Source organism: Grammomys surdaster, unplaced genomic scaffold, assembly GCF_004785775.1.
Source record: "Grammomys surdaster isolate TR1022 unplaced genomic scaffold, NIH_TR_1.0 220, whole genome shotgun sequence".
Classification (NCBI taxonomy): Eukaryota; Metazoa; Chordata; class Mammalia; order Rodentia; family Muridae; genus Grammomys; species Grammomys surdaster.
This window is the reverse complement of record NW_021604665.1, coordinates 972,187-993,624: the sequence shown is the minus strand read 5'-3', so window position 1 is coordinate 993,624 and position 21,438 is coordinate 972,187. Positions and strand designations below refer to the sequence as shown.

Here is a 21,438-nt window from a genome sequence, read left to right as displayed (position 1 = left end):
AGGGTGCTCGTGCTATGGTTTTTCCCTTTCATGGAATGACATAGCTGGGACTGTGCCCAGCTGGCTCCTGTCACTGATGTCATAGTGATAACGGTGACCAGTATCCAGGGAAAGAGGGATAAGATAAGAGAGGAGTGGAAAGCAGTGACAGGACAGGTCAGCTCTTCCTGGAGACACTGGGAATGCCTGTGGGTCCCCAGCTTCCACACTGCTCTGGGCTGCCAAGGCCACCACCATTTAATCCCATGCAGACATGACAGCCTAGGCTTAGCCCAGAGAATGGCTGGACACCAGGGCCCAGAAGGAACTTGGGCCATTCATCCAGGATGAAGGTGACTTTGGTGAGCTGTTGCTGTCCCTCAGGCCATCAGGTTCAAGCTCAGGTGAAGCAGTCACAAGGCCCTTGTCAGGGGGGTTGATACAGGTGGACACAAGGTCCTCTGCTGGGGGACATCGGCAAGCCAAATATCAGCACCAAAAGTACAATCCTGATTTAATTCCCACAACTGATAGCCTCATGCCTGGTCACAGGTCTGCCTTAGCTAGTTTACCCATGAGGAAATGGAGGTGAAGAGAAGTAATGGAGCCCAAGGCTGCACAGCTCACGGCTTCCCTGGAATCTGAATTTAAGCCAGGCCCAGACTCATCAGTGTCTGGGGCTGTCCTCGCTCAATCCTAACATCCCACGAATGATTCCACAATGTTATCCAAAAGTTCTGGAACCTTCTAAAGTGTCAAGCTTTGGTCCTCAGTCCCCAAGACCCCACTCTCTAATCACCTTGAGATTGAGGGTCATTCACGTACTGTGTCCTGTCTTGCTCTGTTCATGGGGCCCTCCTGGACATTGTCTCGGCCGAGAAGAGGATACTTGTGGGGCAGAGGAAATAGCTGTTTTAGAGGTTTTATGCATTGTCCCTTGAAGCAGAGTTCTGTTGCTTGTGCTGGACAGAGGGCAGACTGGGAGCCATGAGCCCTTACCTGCCGTGTCCTTCTTATTCTCCTAGGCAAGCATGAGCTCCAACCTAGCCTCTGCCAGAGTCCAGCCTGGCATACTCTTGATGTCCTGGCAGGATCCAAGGGCTAGTGTGGGCTGCAGGGTTGGGATTGCTGGTCTCATTCCTATTCACAGTGTGTGCTGCGGTTCGTTCATCTGGACCTGGCCTTGCTCCTTCTGGCCAGGGTACCCTTAAGGCTGTCACTTCGAGTCTCTGTGTCGTCTCTTTCCATCTGTGAACCTGGGGGCTCGTCTCACAGAGTGACATTAACAAAATGATCCAATGAACTGAAAGTGTTTACAGTCACGCTGTTAAATAGTCTCCATAAGCCACACGTGACTATTTGAACAGACCGCAATTAAGTATGCTGAAAATTCAGTTCTTTGGCCTAGGTTTCTAGTGTGTGGTGGCTGCATGTGGCTCATGGTTAGCATATGACTTCCCTGGTACAGGAGGTCACCTAGACAGCTAGTGGGGCATTCAGAGCTTAGCATTATTAGAGAAACTTGGGAAGGCCTCCGTAGCAGGCCACCTTCCTGGCCCCCAGGACCGGCCATGTGATTTCCACCAGAAGGAATCCCCCATGTGGCTGGTCCTGGCAGGAGCTTACTGGAAAGTAACCAGGGGAAGGGAGGGGCAGCATGGGGAGGCTCTGTTATGCCACAGTGACACCAAGTCAAAATGTGCTCACTGGACACACAGTTGCCTTCTTTGTCCTCAGGAGGGAGACTCGAACTCGGGGTGTTATCAAGTAAGCGAAGGAGGAGGCATTCAGCAGAAGAGGATTTGAGAGAGCTAAGAGGCATGGCATAGTCTGGGAGGGTTGGAAGAACTGTCTTCTAGGAGCCCAGCTGCCACCTCTCCTGATCCTGGACACTTGCGTCCTTTGTAGAAAAATTTAAGTATCATAACATCACTGAAGAGGACTTTCTGCCTAGCCAAGGGAGACTCACCTGCAGTTTGCATCTGAACCAAGAGAGATAGCTCAGGGAGTGTCTGCCATGCAGAGATAAGGCTTTCTCTGCTCCCTGTGGGATGATATGTCACCTGCATACTTCGTGGATGTAGGGGAGATCCAGGCAGCAGATGGAGGAGCATAGCAAGCCCCCTGGGGGTGGGGTTCTCCTGATACCAAAGCCTCCAGGGACAGCATGACCTGGGCATTAACTGTGAACAGTGCCAACTTCAGCTGCTCACTGCATGGTACCGTATGTCCCTCCCAACACTGGGAATACCACATGTGTCCCAATCCACACGAACCTCATAGCTACTCTCCCATCATAAGAGAGGGCCGGTTGTTATCCTGCCACAGGAGGAAACTGAGGCACTGAATGACTGAGTGGCAAGCTTGAGGTAGCCCAGTCACCTACCTTGGCAGGCCACATTCTGCTCATCTCCCGTATACCTGTTTCTCAGCCCTCTACTGTGTTGTGTGCATGTATGGTATTTAGATGGTGGGGTTGGTATGTTGCCATCACAATGACTTACAAGTTGCACACACCTTATTCCTGCAAGACCTTCATTGTTTACAACATCATTTCCTGGCCAAGCTTTGAAGCTCCATGTGAAGTGTCACTGGGCCCCTCTTGTAAATGGGCACAACCACTGAGGCTCTGGTGGGCTTCTGTGCCCACCAGAGGGTTGTGGCGCTGCAGGGAGCTGTTCTCTGGGCAGGTGAGGATGGTGGCCACACCCTGCTCTAACTCTCAAGAATTCCAGTTGGGCCTTTGTTCTGAGCTGACAGTAGAAAATAGCCTGGGTGTGGGAAGAGCTTCCTCCCAGCCCTGATAATGCTGCTTCTTGGCTGTATGATTTTGACATGCAGCCTATCTCTGAGGCTCAATGTCCCCACACACACCCCAACGGGGAAGGCACCAATAATAGATTTCTTAGACCCACAGTGCAAGTACATTGCCTGGAAAATCCTAGATGGCCAGTCTTCCACTGGGGAACATCTGGATCCCTGAGCAGCTGCTCTGAGACTGTACGGATCTTAGCAGCAGGGGTTGCAGACATAACATAAAAGCCAGCGTCCTGTTCTAGGCTCTAAGTGCTTTAGGTGGGGATGAGGATGAATCAGGGTCTCACTCTGTGTAGCCCTAGCTGTCGTGGAACTCAGCTCCACCTGCCTCCGTCTCCGAGTGCTGGGATCGAAGGTCTCATGCACCGGGCTAGACTCTATGTTCCATTCCTGAGGTCTTGCTAGCTCTGAGATCCACCATCTTTGAAGCCCTGTCCATACAATATATTGGAATTATCTGGGGAGAAGGAGCTGTCTGAAAGCACTTGAGATTTGTAACTTCTGAACAGGGAGAACCACAGGGGACCAAGCCATTGTATGACACTGAATTTCCTGGGATGGGTCTCTAAGTCAATCAGTCATATTTGAGCAGCATCTCAGTAGAGAGCCCCGATCTTGTCCTCTCCTGCGGCCCCTGTTCTCATACATCCTATGTTCCAGGACCTGCAAACTTGCCCACAAAGCCCTGTCTACACCCAGCCCTGCTGTCTAGACCCCTAGCTGCTGCACCCAGCCTCTGTCTTCCTCCTGGCTACTGGCTGACGGAACATCCCCTCCTGCTTCATCCCCCTGCATCATCTTCAGGATGCATCATCCTGCCCTAGGCCTTGCCTCTGCCTCTGGATATACACTTCCTTTCATGCCCCACAGGAGGGACTTCACCTACTGCCCTACTTCCACCCTTCTACAGCTACCCAGGATTCACCTGGCCATCAGACCCTGAGTTCAAATCTTCTGGAAATAGTTCTGTCCCTGCCAGGTGTTCCAGTTCATCAACATCTCTTCCTGGGAGCAGTATGGCAGCCCTGGCTTGGGGCTATACTCTTTCCAAATGTAACTTGTATCCTTCCTCTTGTGTCCACAACTTCACACTGGTTCTCTTCCATCTCAGTGTAGATGGTGAAATCTTCAAAATAGCCAACAAGACTCACTATAATCTCTGTCCTCTTCTGTTCCCACCCACCTCCCGCTCCCCCTTTGCTGATCCCCGTCCTTCTCTGCTGCTCTCCTCTCTGCTCTCAAACATGCTGGGTATTCCTCTGCCTCAGGCCGTTTGCACTTGCCAACTTCTCTACTGCAGCAGGGAAAGCCTGCTGCACCCCAAAAACTCAGCCGGCTACACCGCCTCAAGTCTCTGCTCAAGTATCACCTTAAGGAGGATTTTCCTGACCACCCTGCTGGAAACTGCTCCCATCTGTCTCCCCACTTCCTGTTCCCGCCCATGTTTTGTTTTCCCACATAGCGCTTTTGACCACCTGACATAATATTGGGAATTTGCCAGAAATCCCAACATGACTGGGAAAAGTCAGAATGCTTGCTGTGGAAGGCCTTCTATGGGAGGGCTTGAGCCTAAAGCTTCTCCAACACATTCAAGAGTCTGTGCCCTCCATGCCTTGTCCCACTGAGCCAGTGAAAAGGGATGGTTCCAGTTCAGCTCTCCTCATATGGCAGGCATTATCCTAAGTACTCTGTACATATTGCCTCACATAGTGCTCATAAGAACCCAGGAGGTGACCACTCTCACGATCTTCTTTTATAAATATAGAAAGTGAGGCACAGGTTCAGTGACTTGCTCAAGATCACACGGCCAATAAATCAAGAGCCTGTATCCATGAATCACATGGCCAGAACCTATGTCCACTATACCTACTTCTCACTGGACCTGCTCACTCCTTCATTTGTTAAATATGTGTCTACTTATGGTAAATATAAATTTTGAAGATGAACACAAAAATAGATGACTTAAAAAAATGGTGCCCTTCATCAAGGAGTTCACAGTTCAGTAAGAAATACTGAACGAGTCAAGATACAGATGGGAGAATGTTCCTATTCAGTAAACATGTGCTGACACCTGCACTGTGTCAGCTCTGGACTCCAGAGACGAAGCATGGCCGCTCACTGTGACGATATAGGGGAGAGGTGAATTATTGCTTAGAGAGCAACTGACAGCAGAAACAGAATCTGACACAGAGGAACGTAGGGCATTGTGGGAACACAGAAGAGGAGGTCTCTGCTTGGGGATTGGTTGAATGAACAGATGGCTGAGTGGTAGCATAGCTGCCTAGGAGTGTGGGTAGATGGTTGTATAGGTGAATGGAAGGATGGAAAGATAGATAGGTGTGTGGGTGGTGGGGATGGGTGGATAGAAGAATGGTTAGATAGATAATGGAGAGGTGGATAGAAAGGTAGGTGAGTGGAGAGATATAGGGATATTTTATTATATAGGTAGAAAAAGATTTGGAAAGGATGGATATATGGATGGATGGATGGATGGATGGATGGACAGATAGATAAAAATGTGAATGAATGGGTGAGAAAGTTGTTGGATGGATGAATAAGCATGAAGGCAAATGAATAGATAGATCTATAGGTATGTGGCTGCATGTATATGTAAATATTTGAAATATGGACAAGTAAGATTTGAATGGCTGGCTGGATGCATGGATGGGTGGATGGATGGAGTGCCGTTTGGAAGGATAGTTAGTTGACTGAATGAATGAGTAAAAAGCTGAGCTCATTGCTAGGAAGTTGGACACTTTCCCAGTGAGATCACCCGACCAGCTGAAAGAAAGGGTTGCAAATCCACATATTCATTCACTCAACAAATACCAGTAAGCACCTATTTGTGTGTCCGGTACTGTGTTAGGCTCTGGGATTAGGTGTGGCACTTGCCTTTATAGAGCTGGCATTCCAGAGGGAAGTCAGACAACAAATAGTCAGATGGAGAGAGACCCATTGTCAAAGAGTAATGAATGCTAGGGCAGAAAACTAAAGCGGGGCGGGGGGGGGGGAGGTAGAGACGCTGCTATTGGGGGTAGGTGGAAGAGGCCTTTCTGAGAGGGTGAGGTGTGAGTAGAAGGTGAATCAGAGCATTCAATAGCCCAGAGGCCAGTATGGCCCCACCAAGTGAACAGTGAGGAAAGGGGTGAGAAGGTCATGGTAGGAGTGTTGGGGGCACGGGGGCATTAGGAGACTCGTGTGAGGGGTCTGCTTGGCAGAGGCACACCCGGGCGATGAATAGCACCTCTTGGGCCAGAAGGCTTTCAAGGGCAGTTGTGTCTGGTGGTCCAGGAAGCCAGTGGAGACCACTGAATCTGGGCTGGTTTGCCTAGAGAGGCCCCCCTCCCTGCTCCCCTGGAAAGGTTCCCAGCTGGGAGGCCAGCAGCATTTTAATTACAGCTCCCAGTTCTCAATGGTTTGCAGCCCAACCGTGAAACAGGCCCTGGGCAACATGTGGGACTTTGGTGATTTATTCCCTCACCATGTCTATATTTAGTGGCCCTGGGTGCTGTTGGCCAAGTTTTCAGGGAGCAAGAGAAAGTGGAATGGAGTGGGGGTTAAGTCTGGGATTTTAAGTGCATATTTCCATTTTTCAGTTGTCCTCCAGGATAAGATTCCCCAGCCTGCCCAGAGTTACTGGTATCCAGTGACATAGGGCACAACTGTCCAGTGCCTTGATTATCTTCTCTCTGAGAGTGCATGCTTTCTGCCAAATGGTGGCCTTGGAGGCCACCACAGATCAAGTGTATCTACAGGCATGGATCCTACTCTGTCTGAGGCTGTACTCCACCCCTACTCCCAGCCCCATCAACCCAAAGCCCAGGACTCTACAGAACTCCTCAGACTTCACACACCCATAAACCACCTGGGGAATGGAAACACCCTCTGACTCCATGACAGGTTTGGGCAGGGCTCCATCCTCTGTATCTCCAGCAACCTCCCCAGGTACTCATGCAGCTGAGTGCTGTGGCTGGAATATGCATCCCAAAAGTTTGGGTGCTGGAAACTTAGTCCCAAAACCAAATGGAGATCTGGAGGCAAGGCCTTTGGAAGGTGATTAGGGATAGATAAAGTCTTGATGCCAGCTCTCAGGGTGGCACCAGTGGCTTTATAAGAAGAGGAGGAGAGACCTGAGCTCCCACACTGTTCTGCCTCCCATGTGACAACCCCTGCCATGTTGTGACATGGCACAAGGTCCTTCTAGATGTGAGTGCCATGCATTTAGGATTTCAGCCTCCAGAGCTAAGCCGGATAGAAAAGGATGCTTTTCTTTAGAAGTTACCTACTCTCATATTCTGTTATAGCCATGGGAAACAGACTGGGACATTGGCTTTAGGACTACAACTGGGTAGCAAGGATCTTGACCTGTACCATCCAATAGAAATTATAAGCCACATGGCTAACATGTTCTAGTGACCACATCAAAAAGGCCTGGGGATATGGGTCAAGAATAGAGAACACTTGTCTAGCATGCATCAGGCCCTGGGTTTGATCCCTAGCACTGAAGGAAAAAAAATTCTCCTAAATGGAATAATGTATTTTATTTAATCTAATATATTATCAGCATTCAACATCGAGGTCTTATGTTCTGGTTTTCCATAATAATTTTCTGCAATCTAGTGTTTATACTCTTAGCATATTTCAGTTCAGAACATCACATTGCTTTCAGGATGCCCTCCCTACCCCTATATGCTTAAAATCTGACTTAGAACTGAGGAGGGAGATGCAGTTTCACTCTCTGGGTCCCCGAGGCAGCTGTAAATTTCTGCTGAGGACAATCCTGGAGAAACAAGGAGGCCATGCTAGGTCCCTGCATCTTCTTCCCTGCCCAGACAGGCCAGTGGGTCTGTCCACCACCACATTTAGCTGATATAATCCCAAGGTGGCTTTTCTTGCTAGTCCCAAATTTTGTGGTTTAAGAACCAGGTTCAGAGAGGCTAAGCATCCTCAGAGTGACTCTGTCAGGAGGTGGCAGACCTGGGACTTGAATCAAAAATATATTGAAAGCTCTTTCTCCTCTGCAATAAGAGACTCTAAGTCTTTTAGCATGACACTGTTTCAAGGAAACTTGCAGTCCCAGTCACATCTGCAGATCTGTGGGAGTAGCCTGGACCCTGAGGTCAGGGAGCCTCTGGAGTGGCAAAGAAGGCACTGCATCTTTGGTTGGCAGGGCTAGGGCAGCCCAAGTCCTTGGGAGCCCTGGGTTCTGGCTCCTGAAGATCCTGAAGCTTAGAGCAGCACCAAGAATCCAGTGTCCCCTTAGCTGTGGCCATTATCTGTGCCTGAGCTGGGGGGTGTCACCGTATTCAACTGGAAACTTCCATGGGATCAAGACCAGACACTCAACCAGAAGAACCTGAATTCCATCCAATAGAAATCTAATATAATCCCAAAGCTAGAAAAGGGTATCTCAGAGGAGATGTCCAGCCTGGGTGTCCCAGCTACTTGAGGCCAGCCACTGCTAATTCACAGATGCCTTCTGAGCATCTCCCAGGAGAAGGCTTCTTCCAGATGCCTCATGGACCACACACAGCAGAGGGCTCTGCACAGGCAGACTAGCAAGTTCTCTAAAAACCCATGGCAGGGAGGATGCAAACTAGGATGGTGTGAGAGAGCCTGACAGAGGAAGTACCGAAGCAGAGGACCCAGGGGGAAAGCTGCCACAGCAAGACAGTGGCAGATGCAGGGGTCTTCAGTAGGAATGAACATGGCTTCCCAAGAATGCCTGGCACCAACTGTTTACTGAGGGTGTTTGGCAAAGCTGAGAGGAAGCAGATGTCCTGGGCACCAGAGAGTAGGATGAGGATATTTTCTTAAGAGCTAGCCACTTGGCCTCTTAGAATTGTCCCCATCTCTGTGGCAGCGAAGCCCAGCTATGCTCAGATGTATATTGGCTTCCAGAAGGGGATTTGACCCAGTACACGATCTCCCAGCAAGTCCATCCCAGAGTACTGTGGGGTCTCCACATCCTTCCTTTTCTATCCTCGCCATTGCTAAGGCACACACAACTTCTCCCTGATCCTTTGATCTTTGCAGCCTTTGGGCTTCTATCCGGTTACTTCTGCTACTAGTGATGCCCTGGCTTTGCTTCTTTGCTTGCTTCAAAACCCACAAGTCCCTTCTTCCAGGAAGCCTCCCAGGCACATCATTTGCCTGGTGCATACAGAATACAAAGGCTTTTGTGGGGGCCAGAGCTAAGGAAGAAAGATTCACTGACTTGCTTTTCTCCCTTACTATGCAGAGTCTCCTGAGAAGAGAGACCTAGATTGACCAGCCTCATCCCATCAGCACCTGACATAGGTCTTAGCAGAGGGTAGCTCCCAAATGGTCCTGGAAGGGCAGACTGGGGTTCTCTCCCCTGCATGTGTATTAAAAGCACCTGAAGAGCTTTGAATGCTCTCCCACGACTTTCCAGAGCTGAGATCAAGTCAGAACTTAAGAGAGCCTGGGCCAGGCTTCTGGAAATCCAGCACCCATTGACTCTGCAGGGCTGGAAAGCCTAACCTAGGAGGAGAAGCAGGTGCCAGCCATACACCAGGCCCGAGCCATACTTAGCACACCCGTTGCATCAGCAGCTATGCTCAGGGCTGCAGGCCCCACAGGACTTTTGAGGCCGCTTTATTGAGCCATCCACGTGTCACACAATCACCCAATGTCAGTGGACCCTAACAGGTTCAAAGAGATAAACACGCACCATCAAAACAAAGTTAAATCTTCAACATCCAAAAGAAACTTTTTGGTAACCACATAGTTGTAGACCAAAAGGCAAGCAAACTAGCTGGTATCCCAGTAGGGAGGAGGTGTAAGCAGGAGGATCAGGGGTTCAAGGCTAGCCTGGGCTACATGAGACCCTGTCTCAGAAAAAACAAAAAGCCAACAAATGAGCCACCATTGTGCTAGTTAGTCCCTACTCCCCCAGTTGCCTGATAACTATTGATGTATCTTCTGTTTCTGTGGATTTGCCTTTCTAGACGTGGAAGTAGGATCATACTGCGTGTGGTTCAGTGACGGGCTTTGTGCATTATTCTAGGGTGTGTGTAGGGCACATCCATGTTGTAGCATGCTGCTTAGACCTGGAGCATCCCCCAAAGCCCATCTGCTAAAGGCTTAGTTGCCAGCTGTTTGAGGAGTCACTAGGTGTCTGGGAGCATGTCTATGAAGGAGAGAGTGAGGCCTCTACCTATCCAGTCTCTAGCCCTGCCCCCTGCTTCCTGGTTGCCAGGAGGTGAACAGCTTTCCACTGAGCACTTCTACCATGATGCACTGTGACATCAGAGCCCCAAAGCAGTAGGGCCAAGCAAGCATGAAAAGAGTAGGAAACCATGGGTCAAAGGTAGAATCGACGACCTTACGGCTCTGCCACAGTGACAGAAGTCCAAGTAGCAACACTTCTTCCCTTTTCACAGCAGAAGACTATCCCATTATATGGAGAGTTTGTAGTGTCAATGCCAGACAAAATGCAGAGATAAATCCCCAGTTCAGATCTGATTAGGGGAAGTAACTTAAGGATAGGAATGGAATCTGGAGCACATAGGCTCATGCCTTAGAGGCCTCTGATGTTGGAGACAACAAAGGAACATTGGGAACTTTAGGAGACAGAAATCTACATGGCTTGTTTTGAGGTCAGGTCTGATGGCACACTGGGTGCCTGCAGGAGCTCTGACTGTCATGCGGTAGCATTGCCTATGTAAAGCTAGTCTTTAGGTCACAGTGGCTATTTTGTGGTTGGCTGATTAGTGAAAACAGTGCTAAGGACTGATGGGCTCTGGTGGAATATCCCCCATTTTCATGGCTCCTTGACTGTATGTTAGTGGAATATGGCACGATGCCTCCATTTGCAAGAAGTTATCAAAACCTACTTGTCTAGTGAGGCCCTTGGGAGTTGTTCCATTTGAACTTTCATGGCTGTTGCTGCAAAGAACACATGTAGACTTGAGCTTCTGGCCTGACCTCTGTGCTGTCAATGTGCCTAGGCACTGCCACCTTAGAGCTGTTTCCAAAAGTGCATATGTCTCAGGCCAAAAGAGGAAGAGGAACTGGTAGACTTCAGGCTTTAGAGAGGGTACATAGACCAGCCATATCCTAGATCTCTAAGGGCTGCCAGAGCATCAGGTTGGTGGGTGCTGAGAATGCTAACTATCTTACTTTTTTGCATTTTGCCTTGGTCCCCACCTCCTAATTGAAGGGTTGAGGAGAAATCCATTGTTCTACCCACAATCCCTTTGTGATAGTAAGGACTTTTGAGAGTTCAACCCCAGCACTATTAATAGCCTGAGTGAGGTGAGCCATGGCCTAAAGCTGCTAACACCTCATTCTTATAGATTGGTGTGTGTGCACACGTGTATGTGTGTGTGTGTGTGTGTGTGTATGTGTGTGTGAGAGAGAGAGAGAGACAGACAGACAGACAGACAGACAGACACAGAGAGACAGAGACAGAGACAGAGATACACACAAATCACACAAAGAGAGGGGAAGAGAGAGAGCGTGAGAGAGAGAGGTGATGAGTGAGAGAGAACAAGTGTGCTCTACTACCGGAGTTTGAACCTAGAACCTCATGCATGCTGGTCAAGTGCTTTGCCACTGAGAGACCACCCTAGAAATGGATTATTCCACTCTTACAAATATCCTCCAGACTGGTTATAACAATAGGAGTGGAGTCTATTTCCTTCAGAGCTACCACTGCTAGAAGCTGGCCTCTGCCTATCGCCAGTGTGACTGTTGATCTGTGACTACTTCCCAGTCCAGAGTGTAAGTCTCTCACTGCACACCTGGCTGCCCACCTCTAATCCTGGCCCAAGAAATAAATCAGCATGTGGAGCAAAGATGGAGGAGAATGAACAAAAGAGGAGATGAGGCAAAGGTCCACTCACAGATGCCTCAGAGATGGCTGGAAGCACATAAGTTTGTTGACTCCACATCCTTCTATCACAGACAGTCTCACTCAAAGCCATAGTCCATAGTCTCCACTCAGATTGGACCATGGAACAGTCCTGAGGTCACCCTGGTCTATTTATCATCTCAGGAGAGATGGCAGGCAGGATTATGTACTGTGAGCAGCTACTGTCCCCAGGGCTTAGCCACTTCCCTTTGAAAATGGTGCCAAGTGTCCATGAAAGCCCTATGAAGGTATTACAGCAGCCCCAGCTTGCAATGAGAGAACCTGAGGCCTGGCCCAGGCCCATGCAGGAACCTATGCGATGTCACCTGAGCTCACACCATGTCCAAGGGTGTGCAGCATAAGTTCATGTATGTAGGGGAAGATGAACATGTGTGTGTGTGTGTGTGTGTGTGTGTGTGTGTGTGTGTGTGTGTGTGTATGATTATATAATTGTAAAACTATGCAAGTATGGCTAGGCAGTGGTGGTGCATGCTTTTAATCCCAGCACTCCAGAGGTAAAGGTAGAAGGACTGCTATGAATTCAAGGCCATCCTGGTATATAGAGTGAGTTCCAGGACAGCCAAAGTTACACAGAGAACCCTTTCTCAGAGGGGGGGGGGAGAGACACACAGAGAGAGGCAGAGAGACAGCAAGAGAGAAAGAGAGAGAGATAGGGAGGGAGGGGGAGGGAAGGAAAGAAAGTGAGAGAGAACACAAATGTGTCTTGTATGTGATGTACTAGAGGTGTGTGAACATGTGGGTCACATGATTTTGAGGGAGAGTGTGAATATATGTGCAGATGAGACCTGGTGGTAATGAGTGTAAGGGCGTGTAGCCTGTGGAGCTGTGTGAGGTCACTCATAGGAAGGGGTGTTGTGGGTTTGTAAGCATTCATTGCTTTTGGCTCTTTGACCTCAGCAGACCTGTGCCAGGCATATAATACCAAAGGAGCACGAAACTAGGAGGAGACAGTACTGGGGCCATTTATGAAGTGCAAGTTCCTATAAGACCCCAAAGTTAGAGGACAGGTTCCAGACAAGTCCATAACTCAAGGACAGCAGGGAGTCATGATATCCAAGCCTCTGTGAGCCAACTGACAATGATTTCTAGAGGCCTCTAGTCTACACTAGAAAACCTCTCTGGCTGGGTCCCAAACCCCTTTTCCTGGCCATGACTTCTGTGCTCAGTACTGTAACTGTTGTGCTGCAGTGGCCCCAGTCTGTGGAATGTAGCTGTGCCTGCACCCACCTGAGCCAGGTAGGGACACTGGCTTCAAGTGAGTGCACTCTGTATGGCTTAAAGAATGCAACCAAAGAGAAAATACCCCAAGTATTTACAGAAAAAGCTGCTTCCCTCTTTCATCTGAGTTGCCCAGAGGAATACAGCTGCAGTTAAGTGCAAGGCAGCTTTTGGCTCATGATGGATGGGCCCAAGGATGAGGGGAGGGGAGCAGAAGGGGAGGAGTAAGATGAAGAGGAGCTGTAAAGGATGGGGATCAAGAGGAGGAGGAGGAGGAAAAGGAGGAGGAGCAGCAGGGGAGGAGCAATGGGGAGGAGCAGCAGGAGGAAGAGCAGAAGGACAGGAGCAGTAGGGCAGAAGCAGTGGGGAGGAGCAGTGGGAGGAAGAACCGCAGGAGGAGAAGCAGCAGGGGGAGGAGCAGCAGGGGGAGGAGCAGTGGGGAGGAGCAGGAGAAGGAAGAGCAGCAGCAGGAGAAGCAGCAGCAGGAAGAGCAGTGGGTAAAAGAGCAGAGGGGGAGGAGCAGCAGCAGGAGGAGGAGTGATGGAGAAAAGCAAATGGTCCCCACCTCAGGACATTTTGCTACAGCATACTATCACAAAGAATCTAATGACCTGGATCCCTGCCCACCACCTGAGGTACAAATGGACCAGGACTGATGCCTCAGAGAGGACCAGGAAAGGAAGCAGCAATGTCAGCTTACTCAGATTCTCAGCCTTCAGCCCCCAGGGTCCTGACCTTCTCATGAACTTTGAACTTATAGTTTAGGGTGGTGGTGGTAGTTATGGTGGTGGTGGTGGTGGTGGTGGTGGTAGTTGTGGTGGTGGTGGTGTGTGGGTGTTGTATATATGTGTGCTTGATGTATACAAGTATGTGTACAGGTGCACATGTGCCATGGAGCGCTTGTGTGAAGATCAGAAGGTCTTCCACTGTCTTTGAGACAGGGTCTCTTTGCTCTTCCTTGTGACATACACCAGGCTAGTGGCCTGCTAGCTTCTGAGGAGTTTCCTGTTTCTACTTCCTACCTTGCTAAAGGAGCATGCAGACTCAGATGCACATGTGACTATGCCCAGTGGGTTCTAGGACTCCAAACTTGTCCTCCTCTCCTACAGCAAGGGCTTTACCCACTGGCATCTCACCTGCCCCAAGTCCTTTTTAATGTGCAAACCAGTCCTCAGTAACTGAGGCCATGTTGCTTGTGTTCTCAGACCTATCGACTAGGGACTGGGACTGTTACACACACACACACACACACACACACACACACACACACACACACACACCATACCCCTCCTGCACAGATGGAAGGATTTCTGTAGCAGTCAGGGTCCTTTACAGTGTGTTAACACAACTCAAACTGGATCAATGACAGAGTACTCACTGGTTGGAACTGAAGGGTCCTATGGCATTGAATCCCGGCCCAGCCAGATCCTGGGCACAAACACTATTGCCAGGAACCAGCAGCACACATTCTTACTTCTTAGTTCACTTTCCCAAGCTGACAAGTTATCTGTCCGCAGCTGTGGACTTCACTTTCCCTTTTGTTTCTCTCTTGCTCTGGTTAGCTGTGATGGGCTCAAGTCACCAGGCGCTCCTTACCAATGACTGGTGGGAACTGGGAGAGGTGGCTGGTGGGAACTGGGGCGAGTGGGGGTGACTTTGGGAACTAGGATGGATGGGATGGATGACTGGTGGGAACTGGGAGGATAACTGCTGGGAAGTGGGGAGGTGACTGACTGGTGGGAACTGGGGAGATAACTAGTGAGAACTGGAGAGGTCACTGTGGGAACTATGCCAGGTGGGAACAGGAAAAGGGAGGCGGGTGGTGGAGAACTCAAGAAATGGCCATTGGCAGCTGGAATCAGTAACCAGTGGGGTGACTTCCATTTTGGTGACTGAGGAGCCAGTGTCAGCCATATCAGCCTTGCTAGAAAACAAAGTACCAAAAAAAGGAGTGTCCTGACAGGGTAAGCCAGATCTGTGCAGGAGATGAATAGACCCAGGATCCTGGAGGGGGGTACATTCCTGGACTGAGGCACATTCCTGAGGAGGGCTCAGCAGAGGTGATCCATCCCAGGAATCAGGAAGTCCTGATCATGCTGAAAAGCTCAGGTAGCTTCAGTGTGGCTCCAGGCCGGGGCTCATGGACAGAACAGTGCTGCTCAGCGTAGGGAAACAACGTAGACTGAGATGGCCCTCTGGATGCTGTGGAGTATGACCCACACTTTGGTGATGGGTGCCCTGTGGGAGTGGGAGCCAGAGGTCATGTCCAGACTCTCTCCTCTCAGAACCCCTCCTGTCCTCCAGATCCTCTGTGTCACTGCCACTGTGAGGGTTTGGGGCAGGCCCAGCAGTCAGACTTTGATAGTATCTACTTGGCATTATGTATGAGTCAAGGAATTTTCTGGAGCCAAATTTCTCCCCAGAACTTCCCAGACCTGAGCACCCCACCCTGAGGAGTTCTGGGCTCTGGGCAGCACCTGGTACATTGTCTGCACTTCCTGGAGGACTTGTCAGAAAGAGATTGATGTCTCTCCCTCCGGCGGTGCGGAAAATCCTTGCTGCTGCTTTAGACAGATTTGGGGCACTGCTGGGAGACACAGAAGGAACTCAGCTGCAGCCCCACCCACTAGGTGCAGGAAGCCTCCTCTCCCCCTAACCCCCAGCTAGTTGCTAGACACTCCAAGACAGGGAGCTCACTCCAGGGAGCTCACTCACTCTTTCACATGAGCCTCCTACCACCGAGGATGAGTTTGGTAGAGAAGGCAAGCCTCTCAAGGAGCAGTATTCTGCTGCCCAGGAAGACTCCCTCCTACTAGGGTCCAAGTTCTGTCGTTTAGTCACATCTCCCTTCCTGCATACCTGTCCCAGACAATGCAGAGCCTGTGGGGCAGCACTCAAGGGGGCTGGACATTGCTTTCTCTAGGCTGGGCTGGGCTGACCCGTCCTCCAATGTGTTATGCTCCCATTCTCATTTCTTTTGAACAGATAGGACCTCGCTATGTAGCAATTCTTTTAACCCAGCATCCCAAGTGCTAGTGTTACAGGTGAGTGCTACAAGGCTTGGCTGCTCTTCTTCCGTTCTAGAAATCACAAAGGATGGCCATCCTCGCTGTGTGTGCGTTAGGCATCCATCAACACGACCTCAGACCGCTGGCTTTTTAGCAGTTTTTTTTTTTTTTTTTTTAGCAAATCCTGGGTTGTGGCCATCAAAGCACTCGGTCTTTCTCAGTCTCCCATTCTGTGGTTTTGCGACCAATTTTAATATAAAAATTCTTGAGTGTTTGCCTTTCTTCTGGCTGTACTTTCTAATGTGTGAGTCTGTAGAGGGAACAGTATTCTTCCTGGGGCTCCACATGACCCCCACTAGGCATGCCAGGTGATGGGAGCCAGGGTCCAGTTGTACCACAAGATCCTCCTGCTCTGTAGAGGCCCTGAGTCCTGGCCACTGGCTCAACCTGAATGTACTTCCTATGTTCTACACACATAATCTTCTTTAAGCCCAACTTCCAACCTCCTGCCTCAGTGTACAGATTCCCCACCCAGCAGTCCCCATGGCTGGTTCACTCCTGATCACTATGAATGTTGCCACTTCCTTCCTCCCATGGCTGCTGCTTGCATTCGAGCTACATCACCTCTGGTCTGGGCACTGAGGACAGCATCCCTCCAGGCTTCTCTCCTGCCATTCTCACCTGCAGCCTAATCTCTGCTTCATCCAGAATGTGCTCTGGCTGCCTACAGTGCACACAGATGCTTCCTCTGCTTTGAAGAGTCGGCCCTGCTAACTCTTCAGCTCTGTCACCTGAGCTTCTCCCCTCCATCCAGGGGGCCTCCTTCCTGTTCCTTCCAGGGGCTACATCCCATCCATGCAGGCACAGGCAATGCTATTCTACTCAGACCTCCTTAGTCCCTGGCTCCTGTGAGGCTCTTGCCTCCCTTCTCCCAGTGTCCTTTGCTACTCCTGCAGCACACAATGCTCACCAGCTTCTGTGAGCTCCATGGCTACCTTGGGTCTGGAAACCTAAATGCAGAGATGGAAGAGGGTGCACCTCAGAGCAGGCACGACCAGTGTCTGTTGTCAGCAGGCCTCCCGGAGGACCCCCACCCAAGCCCCTGGCCATAACACAGGTGATACAGCAGCACAGACCATGCGTTCTTTGCAAAATGAACAAAAGAATGAAAGAATGCACCTGGGGCCAAGCAGCCCCCCATTCTCCTCGCAAACAGGAGTGAGCACTTTTGCTACACTAGGCCAGTTGTCGTGAATTGATGACTGTCCAGGTTGGGGTATTCTAGAAAAGGAAGTCGAGTAAGATTCAGATCTGAGCTCTGTAGGTGACAGGTGGACTCTAAGTCTTGGAGTGGGTGCTACCCTCCTGCATCACTGCCTCAGTTGGAGTAGCCAGGCACTTGTTCTCCTGGCTCTAAGTGCCCTGAGACAGGCTGCTAGGGCAGAGCTTCTCTGTGTCCCAAAGAGCCTTGCTGGAGAACACCAATATATGGATGGCTCAAAACTGCCCAGGAGATAGATGAAGTGGGGGACTGACAGGTGGATGAACCCTACCTTGATAATCAGGGGAAACTTCCTGGAGGAGACAGCATTCTTCTGGCACATGAGCTGTATCAGAATGGAACTATTCAAACAGGTTTCTTAATCCATAGGACGAAATCAGTGTTTCTAAAAGGTGGCACACTTCCTGAGACTGGAGGCCTGATGGAATCCAGACAGGTTGTCCAGCAGGAGCTGGGACTTTTGATAGTAGGAGCAAAACCTCCCATGGGGTCCAGTGGGAATCTGACAGGGACAGTGGCTTCTCAGCATCTTCCAGGGGCCAGTCTGCTGAGACGCAGATGTATATTTATTCCCTCCTGGGTTTCCCTTTGGCCTTGGGAAGTGTTGCTGTGAGTAGCAGACCCTAGCATGCTCATACAACCCTCCTTTAACCTGAGACACAGAGGTGTGACCTGATAGGGAATAGTTCAGATGTCTCTCTGGTGAACTCCCTTCGGGCATGTTCTGCGTACCTGCTGGGGATGAGCCCTCGGAAGGTGCTGAAAACCAGTCACTACAGGGGCTCAAAGCTTCAACTTGTCTGACCCGAAGCATAGAAGAGGGCTGGGAATCCTGACAGCTCAGAAACCAGGATCTGGCCTCAAGGTGGGGAGCTAGGATAAAAAGATCTGATTCTCCTGCTGCTGTCGGTGCCTCTGGAAGGCTGCTGGCTGCCCGATGGGAGACCAGTCCTGGCCAGGGCAGTTGTGACTGTGCTGAATACAGTGAGATCTCTGAGACTTTCATTCAGAGTGCAGAGTTAGCAGAGCTAGGCTGGATGTCACCTGATTAAGGGCCCATTCAAGGTCACCACGGCTCCAGGCCAACAGTGGCTGCAGAGGGAGAGGCAAATTGCATGAGGTAGGGGCAGCCATTATACTTCTAGAGCTTTGGAACCTAGTTCAGCTCAAGGACTCACTGCCACAGGCTCCTGGTCAGTGTCTAAGCCACAGTTGCTATGTCTACATCATAGACAGATTTGCTAACTTTAGGCCAGCTTCTACACCAGCCCAGCTGAATCGGGACTTTGGTCCTCACCCAGTGTTAACAGATGCCACAAGTTGGCAAGGAATCTGGAAAGCCCATCTTCTAAGCTCAACCCTCCTGTGTTGTAAACATGGTTCAAAAACAATCTTAGATCCACTCAGACCAAAGAGAACGAACGTGCATCTGGATTGAGCTGGGCTGGTCTCACCAAACTTGGAGAGCAGAACAGAAAAGAGTTGAGAGTAAGCAGGGTACACTCGTTAAGGCAGGGTGCTGCATCGAGGCTCTGGAGACAGAGAAACTAGAGCCCAGGCCCATGTTGCCTGAACTGAAGAAGAGAATGAAAACCATAGCTGGCTCACAGGGCCTAGAGGACAGGGCTGGGTCTTCACAACGGTGACAGTTGCTGTGCTTTTCCCTGTCTTCCCTGCAGATCCTGGAGGAGAACATGAAACTGGAGTGTAAGTGCCATGGTGTGTCAGGCTCCTGTACCACTAAGACGTGCTGGACCACATTGCCACAATTCCGAGAGCTAGGCTACGTTCTCAAGGACAAATACAACGAGGCCGTCCATGTGGAGCCTGTACGTGCCAGTCGAAACAAGCGCCCCACCTTTCTGAAGATCAAGAAGCCCCTGTCCTACCGTAAGCCCATGGACACTGACCTGGTGTACATCGAGAAGTCACCCAATTACTGTGAAGAGGACCCAGTGACAGGCAGCGTGGGGACACAGGGCCGTGCCTGCAATAAGACAGCCCCTCAGGCTAGTGGCTGTGACCTCATGTGCTGCGGCCGTGGCTACAACACGCACCAGTACGCCCGGGTGTGGCAGTGCAACTGCAAATTCCACTGGTGTTGCTACGTCAAGTGTAACACGTGCAGCGAGCGCACGGAGATGTACACGTGCAAGTGAATGAGGTCACAGGTCAGATCTCAGGCAGGATACAGTCTCCCTGCAGGCCACTGCCTGGATGCTCACAGGGAACCACAGAAGCACTGTCCTTGTCTTTTCTGCTGAGGGGGAGGGGTATTCTGGGTTTCCTACAGGCTCCTGTGGGAAGCATCTCGCAGAGGCCCGCCCATTCTACTCCACATGGATGCTGCTCGGCCACCCTCCCCCAGACACCACCCGAGCCCCTCCACGGCTGGAACAAAGTTTTCTACAGCAGGAGCTCTGGAGCCTCGGGCCTCGTCATAGCAATATTTAACAGTTTATTCTGATAAGAAATAATATTAATTTATTTAATTAAAGAGAATTCTTCCACTTCGTCGGGATCCGTTTTCTGCAATCAAAGTGGACTGCTTGAGGTCCTGGTGGGATGACCTGCTAGGACGGGGAGCTGAGAACAACTGTACATAATTATTCTTTATGCAGATGTTTCTACTAGTTGATTTCACAAGTACCCTTCTGCAGCGCTAGGTGTTAAGTACAAAGAGAAGACAGTCTTTATACACATATAGATATATATGCATACACATTTGTATTTTTTGTTTTGTTTTTGCTGTTTGCTGCTACCTATCCAGAATCTAAGCTGGTCCAGATCTGGAATTGTTTTTCTCCAGGACATGCCCCTATCCTTTTGCCCTCCACAGTTCAAACCTCACCGGTAGAAAAGTCCCATTGGGAATGGTGTGTGTGAGGGGATGTGAATCACAAATTCCCAGCAGTTTCCATCCTGGAAAGTGAACCACTGGATAAGAGGCTTTCTAAGAGACTTATTTTTCTATGAATATTTTATTTATATGGAGTCTGCCTGTGTTGCCCCATGGCCCATGCCTCTTCTTAACACTGGTACTCACTCAGGGGCAGGAAAACAAGGCCAGGTGTGTGGACAGGTCCCCTGGGGACCCTCACACAGCTGGATTCTAGAGTTCCATTTGCCAAGGGGGCCACAGCAGTTACTAGATGCCTGGGCTGAGATATTGTCTGTGTTGAATGAGAGGGAATCATCCCCCAGCTTTAGCCTGCTAAGCTCAGGTCTTGGAATGGGGTCACTGGATGGTTATCTTGGGAGGTGACCTCAGGATGGGCTACAGTGGTGCATCAGTCAGTGTCTTACATACTCTGAGAAGTGTGGGACCTGGCATTCATCATCAGGCTGAGGCCAGCTCAGAAATGCTGATAACCCATCAGGACAGCTCAGGCACTGCCTACAAGTGAGGTGTAGAACTAAGAGAAGAGGTCAGAAAGGAGGGGGAAGGAGGAAGCCAAGGATTGCTGGCCAACCTCAGTGAAAGCGATGGGCGTGGTCCCTCTGCAGCAGAGACCCAGCTGCACCTGTACCTCTCAACCAGGAAACCCCTCCAGAAGGCTGGGGATATTTTTATGTGTGTCCACATGCATTTCCACCTGTGTGCGTGTAAGCACATGCACACACTCCTGTGCCAGCACTTTGAGGCACCTCCAGAGTGCTCACATGTGCATGTGCTTGCATGTATCTCTCTGTGCCTGGGATCAGATCATGTGTCTGGAGCTGTATGCCTGAGTGTTTGTGGTCCCAGGGGGTACTTCCAGGTATCTGCATTTGTGGGTGAGGTGTAAGGTAGACAGCAGGGAACTAATTTGATTGTGTTGAGCCACAAAGAGACTGCAACTCTGAACTCTGTCCACAGCTGCTGGTGAAATTCAGATGCCTGTGAGACCACAGCCCTGAGCCTTGTGGCCTGTGTGTTTGGAGCCCCTCAGTGCCTAGGTCATGTTCGGTTCCCTACTTGGGTAACATCACGACAAATAAACATGGCCGTATGGCTGATTTCTTCCCTTGAATGTATTTTTAATTTCTTCTTTTATGTAGGTATTTGGATGTATGGGCATGGAACTGGAAAGATGGAATGGATGAACGGATGTGTGGGTAAATAGAAGGAAGCATGGATGGATAGATGGATGGGGTGTGGGTGGGCAGATGGATGGACAGACAGACAGATGACCGGTGATAAGTGAGTTTTGGCAAGTGGCTGAGTAGATGTGTCCATGGATCTGTAGGGGATA

The 21,438-nt window shown here is 50.2% G+C and overlaps 1 protein-coding gene across 1 annotated transcript in view; it reads left to right on the top strand.

Moving 5' to 3' along the window:
• Wnt7a (Wnt family member 7A) overlaps positions 1 to 21,216 on the top strand; it is a 44,567-nt gene extending 23,351 nt beyond the window's left edge. Inside the window, exon 4 of the mRNA XM_028773050.1 lies at positions 18,883 to 21,216. Within this exon, the coding sequence (XP_028628883.1) occupies positions 18,883 to 19,362 (480 nt within the window). The 3' untranslated portion in view covers positions 19,363 to 21,216. The remainder of the gene's footprint in view (positions 1 to 18,882) is intronic.
• The last annotated feature ends 222 nt before the right edge of the window (positions 21,217 to 21,438 follow it).